General features: G+C 56.4%; 1 protein-coding gene across 3 annotated transcripts in view; it reads right to left on the reverse strand.

Moving 5' to 3' along the window:
- DLGAP4 (DLG associated protein 4) overlaps positions 1–1,772 on the reverse strand; it is a 75,776-nt gene extending 74,004 nt beyond the window's left edge. For 2 of the 3 annotated variants that reach the window (XM_054392116.1, XM_054392115.1), the window contains exon 1: positions 801–1,772. In XM_054392116.1, coding sequence (XP_054248091.1) covers positions 801–1,772 — 972 coding nt within the window. Of the gene's footprint in view, positions 1–234; positions 289–800 lie in introns of all 3 variants that reach the window. The other variant, XM_054392114.1, reaches the window with a different exon arrangement.
- Between the last annotated feature and the right edge of the window lie 11,891 nt (positions 1,773–13,663).

Here is a 13,663-nt window from a genome sequence, read left to right on the forward strand (position 1 = left end):
TAGGGCCTGGGCAGGTCTCTGCTCCTCAGGCAGGGCATTTGGAAGCCCCCACTTGGTGCCCTGCTTGGTTTGGTGCCCTGGCATTCTCGCTGAGCAGGGCTTCAACCCACCACCAGCCATGCAGGCTTCTGCCATGCAAGCAGAGCAGCTGGCACTGCCCTGCTGGCCCCACAGCCCTGCCCGGGGTGGGTAAGCAGGGGAGGCAGCCATGCCCTGCAGAGCTGCAGGTCCTACCAGCACTCCGGGGAAGCTCTGTAGAGCAGGGCTGACTGGGCACGCCGGCACATCCTTGTGAAGACAAGGGGGAAGCATTAATCACCACTGCTGCCCCCCAGGCCCGGGGTGCCAGCCCTGCTGTGCCAGCCATTGCCCCCTGGCACACCCTGGGCGCTCAGTACTGACAGCTGTGTGTGGGCAGCTGTGTGCTTGGCTGCCCAGACCTCCACCCCAGTGCCTGCAGGGTCTGGGTGGGCAGTGGGGGCACGCTGGGGACATGCTGCAGTGGTCACAGCAGAGGGTGTGGAGGGCAGGTGGCCTCCTCCCCATGCTGCTGTGGGTCAGCACGGGGCCTGGGGAGGTCTGAGAGCAGTGCTGCAGCGGAAGGAGCTGGACCCCACTGGCACCAGTGCAGAGCTGTGGCAGTGTGTTCCCAGGCCCTTGGGTGGGTTTGAGCCTCCCCAGCCCTCCCCTGGCAGTGTGGCTCGAGGCAGCATCTGGACCAGCTGCTACCAAGGTCTGTTGGGCAGCAGGGCACCTGCTGAGGAGCTGCCCCCTGTCTTCCTGCACCCTCAAGGGACAACCCCACCCCAGGCTGCACCCACCTGCAGGTAGTGGTAGGCCAAGTCTTGGTGGCAGGACTTGGATTTCAGCAAGGCTTTGTCGATGGTGGCAGAGGCCTTCTGGCACACCTCCCGGGCGTGGCTGAGGGTCAGCGTGGACCAGGAGCCCCTCTTGATGTAGTTGGAGTCGCTGTTGATGGGGATGTTGGCGCAGGGGGTGACCTTGAGGTCGTTATTGCTCTTGGAGGATTTCAGCATGTGCTCGCTGATGGTGTTGTAGGCGTGCATGAAGTACTTGGGCTGGCTGTGGTCGGGCTGCCGGCCCAGCGTCATCAACCCCATGGGGTTGCGGTAGCTGCAGGTGTCGCTGTCCAGGTTGTCGTCCGAGCTCCACCAGCCCGAGATGTTGGACCTGCTCCTGCGCTTGGGCTCCGAGGTCTTCGCCCGCTCCTTGCTCTTGCTCCTCCTGTTCTGCTTGCCTTCCTCTGCCCCTTTCTTGCCATTGGCGTTGCCTTTGCCGGGGCCCTCCAGGGACTGGGACTTGGCGAAGAGCTTCTGGACGGAGTGGACGAGGTGTCGGATGCGGCCGGGGCTCTCGCTGCGGTGCTTGGCGTCGCCCCGCTGGAACTGCAGGGTGCTGAAGCCGTCGCGGTGGATAGGAAGCTGCTTCTCGAACTGGTCGAGCAGGTTGGCGGGCAGGCGGTTGATCTTGGTGGCCTGGGCGTGGCTGGGGAAGGGGCTGTCGTCCGGCACCTCGAAGTGGGAGTTGTAGTGGATGCGAGGGAAGGTGCTGCTGGTGGAGAGCTGATTGTTGAGCGGCAGCAGGCAGTCGCCGTGCAGGGCGCTCGGGGCTGGGAACCGCGGGTCCATGGGGAAGGAGTCAGTGGGGCTGAGGAGGTAAGGGTTCCTGTCCTGGGGGGCATACAGAGAGTCCTGGGGGGAGTCCAGGTTGTCGGAGAGGTGGCGACTTCTGTTATCCCCTAAGCCCTTCATGGTCCCGGTGCTTCCTAGAGCATCGCTGGGGGGTGGCGCGGCAGAGCCCTTGCAGGAGCGCCAGCCCTGCTCCCCCGCAGGCCTCTCTGCGCCTGGAGGGAGAGGAGAAAGGCTCAGAGCCTGCCCAGCGCCCCTTTGGCAGCCCACTCCTCACCAGGGCGTCCCTGCTGCCCCAGCTCCGACAGGAAATGCCACCCGGGTTAAGGAACGGAGGGGAGAAGCAGGGTGGGAGAGAAATGTCGTGGCAGGAGGGGAGGAGAAGGAGCAGGAGATCAGGGGCCAGAGAGAACAGGAATGAGGAGAGGAGGAGAGGAAGGATTTCTTCTCTCTAGCTGCAGTTGGAGTGCTTGTGTGTCTCACTGCTCAGCTACTGGCTGCTTAAATAACGCTCTGCTCTTTCCTGGTCTCTGCACATGTTTATTTCATGGAGTCGCCAGCCAGCAGAACAGAGGCTGGCAGGGGCACTGCCAGCAAACCACTGTCCCTGTCCTCCTTTTTCAAGGGGGGCCAGGAAAAAAAAATCTGCTGTCAGACACTGCAGAGGGGCCCTGCCCTGGAGCAGAGCCTCCCCTCCTCTGCACACTGCTCTGTGCTTCTGTGGGCACTGGGCAGGGGGCTGGCAGCCCTGCTCCATGCTGTGTGCAGCTGCACTAATGCAATGTGATGTCCAACCTCTCCTCTGCAGCCAGAGCCCCAGTTTGTGGCACCTCCTGCCCCAGAGGAGATAGTTTCAGTGGCAGTGCAGAGAGCAGAGATGCTCCTGAGCACCCAGAGCCTGACCTGAGAAGCCCTTTGCTGCTCACTTGATCTTTCCTGCCTTGCTGCACTGCTCATGGGGGAGCTGCCTCCCCCTCCCAGCCTGGCCACCTGCCCCTTGCTACTGTTCTCCTCTGCCACGGCTGAGGCTGGCTCTCTGTGGCCCATTCAGGCAGCCCTGTGGGGTGGCAGAGGGCACAGCTGGACACAGAGGGGCAGAGGAGCTCCTCACTGAGGGTTTCTGTGGTGCCCTTAGCCTGTCCTGCTCAGCTGGGAGGGATTCTCATCTGCTCTGGGCTCTGTGGGGGGAAACTGACAAACTCTTGGGGGCTGCTGAGGGGATATTGCTGAGCTCTGGAGGAGATGAGCTGCCAGACAAGGAGCTGATTTTCCATTCCTAAAACCTACCTGAAACCCTGCAGTGTATGAACTAATTCTTACTCCCTTTGGCCTTTCAGTGTAGTTGCTCATTTCCTTTTTGGTTTAGCTTGAGTGTTGCTTAAAGGCAAACACTGAAGCATGCTACAGGTACCAAAATCACAGAACCACAGAACCATTCAGACTGAAAAGAGCCTCAGGATCACCAAGTCCAACCCCTGACCCTGCTCTGCAAGGGTCACCCCTGAACCATAGCCCCAAGCACCACATCCAAACCACCTTGAAACACCTCCAGGTTTGGGGATTCCAGCACCTCCCTGGGCAGCCTGTGCCAGTGTCTGACCACTCTTGCTGTGACTTTTCCTACGCTCCAGCCTAAGCCTCCCCTGCTGCAGTTTGAGGCCATTCCCTCTTGTTCTATCACTAATGACCTGGGAGAAGAGACCAGCACCAACCTCTCCACAACCTCCTTTCAGGGAGCCGTAGGTCTCCGCTCACCCCCCTCCTCCGCCTCCTCCTCCTCCTCCTCCTCCTCCTCCTCCTCTTCACACTAACCATCCCCAGCTCCTTCAGTTGCTTTTCACCAGATTTCTTCTCCAGGCCCTTCACAGCTTCCTTGCCCTCCTCTGCCCTGGCTCCAGCACCTCCACATCTCTCTTGGATTGAGGTTGTCCCCAAACTGGACACAACACTCAAGGTGTGGCCTCCCCAGAGCTGAATACAAAAATCTGGAGAATGAAGCCCTAGACCCCTTGTTTTGTGGTTTTTTATGTTTTGTTTTGTTTTGTTTTGTCTTGTTTTGTTTTGTTTTACATCCAGAGCCCCAGGACATGGACATGAGGCTGAAGAGCTGCCCCTGGGTGAGATGAAGGAGCTGCTCTGGGAGTTGGGACTACAGGATCTGTGCAGAAGAGCCAGTTCCCAGCACTGGGATGCTCCAGTGTTCCCCCTGGGAGGGAAAATAGTGCCTGGACCCTCAGAGCCTCCAGTGAGCTTGGGAGAAAGAAAACCATCATTTGCTTATCCTAGAGACAAGGAGGACAAGGGTGTGTCCCTGTGGGAAGCAGAGCTGCTAGCTTGGGCCTCTTCAGCCACAGGTTTGGCTCTAGGCTCCCTGAGGAGCTTGTCTTGGGCAGCCTCTGGTCAGCAGAGCAGCTGGGAGCAGGTGGGAGCAGGGAGCAGTGTCAGCAAGCACTGCAGGCAGCAGGAGCCCTTCCTCACCCAGGGCAGAGGCATTCACAGTGGCAAGCAGCTGGGGCTGAAGCCCTGCTGTGGGAGCACACAGAGCAGGAGTGCAGTGTTCCACAGCTGGAGTGGGCTTCCAGCTCTCCATCTAACCCTGGCACTCCCAGGGGCTGGCCAAGAAAAGCTGCTCCTTCTGAAGTGAGCTTGGCAGGCAGCCAGGACCCACCTGGACAGCCTCCTGTTCTCCCCCCACCATGAATCCTGCTCCCAGGAGTCCTGTGGCTGCCCCCTGGGGAGCTCAGGCAGGCACACTGCTGGGCACTGTGGAACTGAGGCACCCTCAGCAAGTCTGCAGATGGCACCAAGCCCTGTGGCCCAGCTGACAATGCTGGAGGGAAGGGATCCATCCAGAGGGTCCTGGGCAGGCTGCAGAGCTGAGCCTGAGCCAACTGCAGGAAGCTCAACAAGGCCAAGGGCAAGGTTCCTGTACCTGGCTCAGGGCAATCCCAAGCACAAATCCAGACTGGGTGAGGAGTGGCTGAGAGCAGTGCTGAGGAGAAGGCCTTGGGGGTGTCAGGTGGTGACAAAGTCCCCAGGAGCCAGCACTGGTCCCTGGCAGCCCAGAGCCAGCTGAGTGCTGAGCTGCATCCAGAGCAGGGAGAGAGCAGCACAGGGAGGGGATTCTGCCCTCTGCTCTGCTCTGCTCAGACCCCACCTGCAGCACTGCCTCCAGCTCTGGGGCCCCCAGCACAAGAAGGACCTGGAGCTGCTGGAGAGGCTCCAGAGGAGGCCACAGAGATGATCAGAGGCTGCAGAACCTCCCCTGTGGGGCCAGGCTGGGAGAGTTGGGGCTGTTGAGCCTGGAGAAGAGAAGGCTCCAGGGAGACCTCAGAGCAGCCTTCCAGTACCTGAAGGGCTCCAGGAGAGCTGGGGAGGGACTTGTGAGAAGGGCTGGGAGTGGCAGGATGAGGGAGAATGGCTTTGAGCTGGGAGAGGGGAGATTGAGAGTGGAGAGGAGGAAGAAATTGTTGAGAGTGAGGGTAGGGAGAGACTGGCACAGGTTGCCCAGGGAGGCTGTGGCTGTGCCCTCCCTGGAGGTGTTCAGGGCCAGGCTGGATGAGGCCTTGAGCAAGCTGTGCTGGTGGGAGGTGTCCCTGCCCATGGCAGGGGTTGGAGCTGGATGAGCTTTAAGGTCCCTTCCGACCTATGATCTCCAGCAGCTCCCCAGCACTGCTGTGCACCTCCTCAGCTCCTATCCCCAGGGAATTCTGTGACTCCATACAAAGCTTGCTCTGTCCTCTCCTACCTCTCCTGAAGCTCACCCACAGGAGCTGTCTGGCCCCCTGGGGTTGGTCCTAGTGACCTGCTGCTGACCTGCACCCTGCAGCTGGTCCAGCTGCCTTCCCTTACAGCCTGGTACCCTGCCCAGTGGCCTTGGCTTTGGTGATGTGAGACAGAAGATTCTGGCCCTTAAACCTCTCCACCACACAGACAGTGCCCACAGACTCTGGGGATGAGGACATGGCTGCTGCCCTGCCCTGAGCTGGGGGAGCTTTGATACCAGTCCTGCTCCTCTTGCCAAAATACCCAGGGCAGTGCCAGCCTTGCCTGGTGTCCAGCTGCTGGTGGTCCCTGTGGGTGCCACCCTTTTGCCATTGTGCTCTCAGCAGCTAGGTGCAGCAACCTTCCTGGAGTCCCTTGCCACCTTCTGAGCTGGTGGAGCAGTGCTGGGTGCTGGCTGGAAGAGTGCCCCAGAAGACTGATGGTTGTGCCAGGCAGCACTGCCCCTGCTTGGTGTGAGGGCAGTGGGTAAAGAAAGTGAGCCCCAGCAGATGATCCCAGAGGAAAGCCTCTGGCCAGAAGAGAAGGCTGGGGTGGAGAAGGCTGGGGTGGAGAAAGCTGGGGTGGGGAAGGCTGGGGTGGGGAAGGCTGGGGTGGAGAAGTCTGGGGTGGGGAAGTCTGGGGTGGGGAAGGATGGGGTGGGGAAGGACAGGCTCCAGACTGAGCCATCCATCTGGTGCTTTAAGTTCCAGATGGCCATGAAAGGCCAAACTCCTGGCTTGGAGGGAAAGCCATGCAGGCAATGTGGAGCCTGATGCTCCTTGCTCCCCCCTGCCCTGCCCAGCCCCAGCTCTGCCTGCTGTGGCCTCTTTCTCCCTTCCTGCTCCACCCCAGCTCTGGACTTGCAGCAAGGTCCTTTGGTTGGGCTCAGCTGCCCAGGGCCATCCTGGCTGTCACATTATGCTACAGGAGTCAGACAGTCCCTAGGGAGACAGCACAGCACTGATTGAATTAGGAGGGAATGTCTCTGGGTGTTGATAGTAGAGAAGCCTTTTCCTACAAAGGGCAATCAATATCTGAAGCAGGAACCTCCCAGGCACTCCTGAGGGAGACTTCAGCCCCACCACTGCTTTGCTGGAAAGCACAGCAGCATTACTGCTCTGCTGCCCACCGGGCTCCAGGAGAAGGGGAAACTGCCTGAGGACTCCAAATTAATAGGGAAATGAAATTAAAGAAATGAAATCAACAAGAGGCAGCAAAAGCCTGGCTGGGGGCTGGGGGCTGGACTGGCTCAGGAAGGCTCAAGAAGCAGAGAGGCAAGGGAGGAGTGACTGAGGGGCTGCAAGGACAGGCAGGAAGGGAGGAAAAGGGAAGTTTTGGGGGAGGGCTGGAGGGGTGGGAGCAGAAGATCCTGAATCTGGCAGGGACCAGGGAGGGCAGGGAGCTCCCTCACTCCCAGGCTGATTGATGTGCCCTTGCCAAGGCTGGACACTCACTCCTGTGTGGCAGAGTTTACTGCTCCCTTTTCCTCCTCTGGAAGGGCTGCCCACAGGTCCTGCTGGCCCTGGGCATCCCTTCACCTGAGGGCCAGCCTGCTGGGCACATGGAGTCAGGAAGCCTCCGGCCCCTGTCTGCTGCACCCCCTGTAAGCTGCTTTCCCTTTAAGACGGATTGAACTGCACCCCTTGCATGTCACCATCTCCCCTTGCATGTCACCAGCTCCCCTTGCATGTCAGCTGCTCCCCTTGCATGTCACCAGCTCCCCTTGCATGTCACCAGCTCCCCTTGCATGTCACCAGCTCCCCTTGCATGTCAGCTGCTCCCCTTGCATGTCACCAGCTCCCCTTGCATGTCATCAGCTCCCCTTGCATGTCACCAGCTCCCCTTGCATGTCACCTGCTCCCCTTGCATGTCAGCTGCTCCCCTTGCATGTCACCAGCTCCCCTTGCATGTCACCAGCTCCCCTTGCATGTCAGCTGCTCCCCTTGCATGTCAGCTGCTCCCCTTGCATGTCACCAGCTCCCCTTGCATGTCAGATGCTCCCCTTGCATGTCAGCTGCTCCCCTTGCATGTCACCATCTCCTCTTGCATGTCAGCTGCTCCCCTTGCATGTCAGCTGCTCCGCTTGCATGTCACCAGCTCCCCTTGCATGTCAGCTGCTCCCCTTGCATGTCACCTGCTCCCCTTGCATGTCACCAGCTCCCCTTGCATGTCAGCTGCTCCCCTTGCATGTCACCAGCTCCCCTTGCATGTCACCAGCTCCCCTTGCATGTCAGCTGCTCCCCTTGCACGTCAGCTGCTCCCCTTGCATGTCACCAGCTCCCCTTGCATGTCACCAGCTCCCCTTGCATGTCAGCTGCTCCCCTTGCATGTCAGCTGCTCCCCTTGCATGTCAGCTGCTCCCCTTGCATGTCACCAGCTCCCCTTGCATGTCAGCTGCTCCCCTTGCATGTCAACTCCTCCCCTTGCATGTCAGCTGCTCCCCTTGCATGTCAGCAGCTCCCCTTGCATGTCACCAGCTCTCCTTGCATGTCAGCTGCTCCCCTTGCATGTCACCAGCTCCCCTTGCATGTCACCAGCTCCCCTTGCATGTCATCAGCTCCCCTTGCATGTCACCATCTCCTCTTGCATGTCACCAGCTCCCCTTGCATGTCAGCTGCTCCCCTTGCATGTCAGCTGCTCCCCCTGCATGTCACCTGCTCCCCTTGCATGTCAACTCCTCCCCTTGCATGTCACCAGCTCCCCTTGCATGTCAGCTGCTCCCCTTGCATGTCACCTGCTCCCCCTGCATGTCACCTGCTCCCCTTGCATGTCATCAGCTCCCCTTGCATGTCACCAGCTCCCCTTGCATGTCAGCAGCTCCCCTTGCATGTCAACTCCTCCCCTTGCATGTCAGCTGCTCCCCTTGCATGTCACCAGCTCCCCCTGCATGTCACCTGCTCCCCTTGCATGTCACCTGCTCCCCCTGCATGTCACCTGCTCCCCTTGCATGTCACCTGCTCCCCTTGCATGTCAGCTGCTCCCCTTGCATGTCAACTCCTCCCCTTGCATGTCAGCTGCTCCCCTTGCATGTCAACTCCTCCCCTTGCATGTCACCTGCTCCCCTTGCATGTCACCTGCTCCCCCTGCATGTCAGCTGCTCCCCTTGCATGTCAACTCCTCCCCTTGCATGTCAGCTGCTCACCTTGCATGTCACCTGCTCCCCCTGCATGTCACCTGCTCCCCTTGCATGTCACCAGCTCCCCTTGCATGTCAGCTGCTCCCCTTGCATGTCAGCTGCTCCCCCTGCATGTCAGCTGCTCCCTGCATGCCTCAGCACCTTCTTTGGAGGTGGGCTCAGGGAAGGAACAAACTCCACAAGCCTCTTCCCTTCCTCCCCTTTAGTTCGGAAGGATGAAAACCTTGCTGTTAAATCTCCCAAATCCATCATCCTGCAGCTTGCAAGCTGGGCAAGGGCGGCCTCGAGGACAGCTGCCCTGTGCCCCTGCTGTGTTCCCCACCCCCAGGCAGGCTCCACAGCAGGGAGGTGGAGGCTCCTCGACCTCAGGGAGGGCAGGGGAAGACCCTGCTCAGCAGTGGTCATGGCAGGGGCTGCATCCCTGAGCCCAGGGGAGGAGGCTGCCCTTGCTGCACGGCCCCCTGCCTCCCTACCCCTCAGCCTGTGCTTTTCCAGGCTGCCCTTCCTCTTCCCACAGCCTTTGCTGGTGCTCCACTGAGGTGCAGCCCACAGCCTGAGCTGACTGGTGGCAGTTTTCTGTGTCCCTGACCACTCTAGAAGCCCAGCTGGAGCTAGCTTCCTCTGGGCATGGTTTGCAGCAGCAACACTGAGCTGCCAGTTTGCAGGCTCAGGCTGGCTGTGCTGAGCCCACTCACAGCAGCACCTCCTGCAAGCCACAGCTCCAGGCACCCAGCAGGGGAGGAAAACTCAAATCATGCAGGGGATGGAAACTAAAATCATGCAGGAGTTGCAAACTCAAATCATGGAGGAGGGGAAACCTGAAATCATGGAGGAGAGGAAACCTGAAATCATGGAGGAGAGGGAAACTGAAATCATGGAGGAGAGGGAAACTGAAAGCATGGAGGAGAGGGAAACTGAAAGCATGGAGGAGAGGGAAACTGAAATCATGGAGGAGAGGGAAACTGAAAGCATGGAGGAGAGGAAAACTGAAAGCATGGAGGAGAGGGAAACTGAAAGCATGGAGGAGAGGAAAACTGAAAGCATGGAGGAGATGCCAACTCAAATCCTGCAGGAGCTGACAGCCTTGCCAAAAAGGCTCCAGCTCAGCAGGGCCTCCTCTCTGTCCCTGGTTGAGCACTGCCAGTGTCTCCCTGCTGCAGGCCCCCTGGCTGCTGTGCCTGGCAGTGGGAGGTGGGGCTGGCCCAGGGCTGCCAGAGCTGGTGGCAGATGGTTCACTCCACTTCAGGAAGACTGAATCACATCTCCATTGTGAGCTGGAAAGCCTCTGCTGTGGTAAGAGATGCTTCAGTGCTGCAGATGAGAGATCAGGCTGGCCCAAACTGTGGGCAGAGCAGGAGCTGACTCCCAGGAAGTGGCTGGAGGAGAGCTCTGCAATGCAGAGGAGACAGCAGCAAGGCAGTGATGTCCCAGCCCTCTGTGCTGACCCTCACCTGCCTGCCCAGCTCCCAGCTGCCCAGCCAGGCAGTGTTTGGTGAGCCCTTGGTTGGTAACTCCTGGCAGGGAATGTGAGAAGTCTGTCAGAACACCACCCAGGGCTGCACCAGGGCAGAATTGCAAGAAGCTGGCCTGGAGATGTCTGACCATCATTTCATTCTTCTGTCCGCCTCAGATCTTTCTGGAGGCAACTCCAGCCTGGGATGTCTTGTCCTGTGCACCCTGCACATGGAGCACAGATCTCCTTCCTCCTGTCCACCCTTGGAGCACAGCTCCCTGTCTCCTTGGAGGTGCTCCACCAGGCTCTGCACTCTGTCCCTTGAGAGGGTGGCTGTCCAGGAGATACTGGCAAAGGGTCTGTCCCCATGTCCCTACAGTAATTCCTCCCATGGTGCTGAGGGCAGCAGAGGGAGCACTGCTCCCTGCCTGTCTGAACAGGGGTGAGCCCCAGCACACAGAACCACAGAGTGGTAGAGCCCAGCCCTACCTGGACCTCTCCTTGCCTCCAGCTGTGGCCATGGCTTGGTCAGCTCTGGCCTGCTCAACACCACCTTGCCTCAACCCCTTCCCAGGATGGTAGGGGTTGGAAGGGACCTCTGGAGATCATCCAGTCCAGCCCCCCTGCCAAGCAGGGTCACCTAGAGGAGGTGACACAGGAACACATCCAGGGGGGTTTGAATGTCTCCAGAGATGGAGACTCCAGCACCTCTTTGGGCAGGCTGCTCCAGGGCTCTGTCAGCCTTCAATTAAAGAAGTTCCTCCTCATGTCTGGATGGAACTTCTAATGTTCCAGTCTGTGCCCATTGCCCCTTGTCCTGTCACTAGGCACCACTGAACAAAGCCTGGTCTCATCCTGCTGACAGCCATCCTGTGAGTATTGATCAGCATTGATCAGATCCCCCTGTGATGGTTTGAAACTGTCTTTTTAATTTTTCCTTGCAAAGTTCAGAACAGAGAAAGTGAAAGAATGTAAATAAGTCACTATTGGGTGTAAGAAAGCAAAATAACGATTGTTCTAAACACTTCCATTGGATAGATAGAAATGTTTAAGAACTATTACCCAAAACAAAGTGGGCATTCTGCACATTCTGCATTCTGCAGTGGGGGCAGTTGCTGGGCTGTCTGGCTGCTGTTTCTTCTTCTCTTCTGGCTGAAGATAACACACTGACCTTGGCAGCTAAGTTAACAACTTTCTGCTTAACTAACTCTGCTTCTCTGTCCAGGGGGGTCTGGGGGGGAAGCTCCTGAGAGAGGGAGGCCCCTTTGGGAGGGTCCCCTTGGGGGGAAGCAAAGGGAGATCGGTTGTGCTTTTTCTGTTGATTGTATATATTTATGAATGTTGTGAATTTTGTATATTTGTACATATTCATTGCATTTCACTGTAGATTTTAGACTCTGCTTGTAAATACAGCTTTTCATTTGCTTCCAGACTGAGCTAGCCTGGTTAATTTGGTGGGGGGGGAATTTCAGCTCACACCGACACACTTTTTATTTTTGGCGCTCCAACTCGGGGCTCGATTGCTTGTTTGATTTATTTCTGCTCAGATTAGGAAGCAAAATGAAGCTGTTTTGGATTCTGAGTCATTCTATTTCATCTATTATCAGTGTGATTGTTTACAGATGGGCCATTTCTTGCATGATAGACAAGATTGTGAGATATGTGGCATATAAGTCATTTCTTTGGGTTAAGAACAAGTTACTGAATGTTGGTGAATTCTGTTGTGGTCTTATTGGGCTAAGAAGCTATGGTAACTCAACTATGGATCTGCTAGCAGACACATATGAGTTTGTTACTCCTCTTACAACTACAGAGGGTCTTTGGAACCAGTGGTACCTTAGATATCTTGTACTAGCCTTAATCTTAAATTTGTTGCTTCTTGGAATAATCATATGGCTACTGATAGCACTGTATCAAGAAAGACATAAGGCTACTTGCTCTTCCAACTCTGCTGTGAATGTGAAAACCAAGCCAGTAAATTTGGTTGCCACTATCACCAGAAAGCGCAAAGGAGCTGCAGGAGGAGATGCAGATGCTGCAGGAGATGGTGCAGATGGAGATGAGGGTCCTTCTACTCAGGGTCCCTCTCTTAAGAAAGATCCTTCTGATGAGGAAGAGAGGGTTAGCCTTAAAACTCTGGTAGACCTCTTGAGACCCCACATGGATGATGGAGATGTAGGTCAGGATGTAGACCCTAGTAGATTAGCAACTGCTGGCAGTGCCTCTGAACTCAAGGAAATTCAACGGAGGATTAAAATAGGATTATGGGGACAGCGACCTCAGGATGATGATGATGATGATGATGATGAGGATGACATACAGTCAGCTAATGCACCCAGACAGGAAATTAGACATGTGAGGAAGGATTACATCAGAGGAGATAATGAGCCAGTCCTGTCTTGGCTAGCCAGGTGTTTTGATATGGGAGCCCCAGCATTGGTGGTAGGCGACAAGTCGGCCTCTCAGTTGGGGATGCTCTCAAAGGATACAGGCATAGACAGGCACCTAGGCAAGTGCATTGGTAAAGTTTCTCTGTGGGCACGCCTCCTACTGGCAGTCTCGCTGAGGTACCCCAGCAGAGATGATTTACCATGGAACCCTAAGCCTTGGACCACAATAGCTGAGGGAATCAAGCGCCTGAGAGAGTTTGCTGTGAGAGAAGTAATGTATGGAGATCATAAGACTCTGAATCCTGATGAAATTCCTGTTGGAACAGGCCTTGCCAAAAAGCTCATTAAGCTTGCTCCTCCTAATTATGCCACTATTCTGGCAAGCAGGATTGTGGCAAGAAATTATGGTGGAGCACCTCCTACTGTTGGCCATTTCACTGACCAAATGAGGCAGTTGGAGGATAGTCTCGCACGTACTTCTTTGGTTTCAGCCATTGAAACTTTGTCTGGAGAAATGAAGAATTGCATGAAAGAGCTGAAGGAGGAACTTAAAACCTCCATATCCAACTTGATGAAGGGGGATGATTCTAATTCCTCTTCCTCCAGATGGATACAAGTTTCAGCTGTTAGGAACAGACGTGCTCCAAGGAGGCCATTCCAGAATAGGTCAAACCAAAACAGACAGCAGAGGCAATCACGTGGCAGTATCTGGATAACTCTGCGTGATCAGTTTGGTGAGAACATGAACAGATGGGATGGTCAACCAACTTCTGATCTTTTCAAGAGGTTACGGGAGCTGCAGAGGGGCAGATCCCGAGGTAGCAATACCAGGAGGGTAGCTGTCGCTTCCTCAGTTTCCCAGAACAACTCTGATAGCTCCAACAGTGATCCTAATTCTGGTGCTGGACGTTGTGCCAGCTGTACATGTGGAGGTAATCCCCACCATTAGGGGTGCCCTGCCTTCCGCCAGGGGGAGGTAAGGGATAATGGAGATAACAGAATCTATTGGGATGTGTACATCCAGTGGCCTGGCACTTCAAAATTTCAGAAGTACAGGGCCTTGGTTGACACAGGAGCTCAGTGCACCATAATACCATCAAATTATCAAGGGGGAGAATCTATAACTATTCAGGGAGTCACTGGTGGATCTCAAGAGTTGTTTAAGATAGAGGTTGATATAAGTTTAACTGGGAAGCAGTGGAAGAAACATACTATTGTAACAGGTCCTAATGCACCTTGTATTTTGGGAATTGACTTTCTGAGAGAAGGG

This window comes from Indicator indicator, chromosome 24 (genome assembly GCF_027791375.1).
Source record: "Indicator indicator isolate 239-I01 chromosome 24, UM_Iind_1.1, whole genome shotgun sequence".
Taxonomy (NCBI): Eukaryota; Metazoa; Chordata; class Aves; order Piciformes; family Indicatoridae; genus Indicator; species Indicator indicator.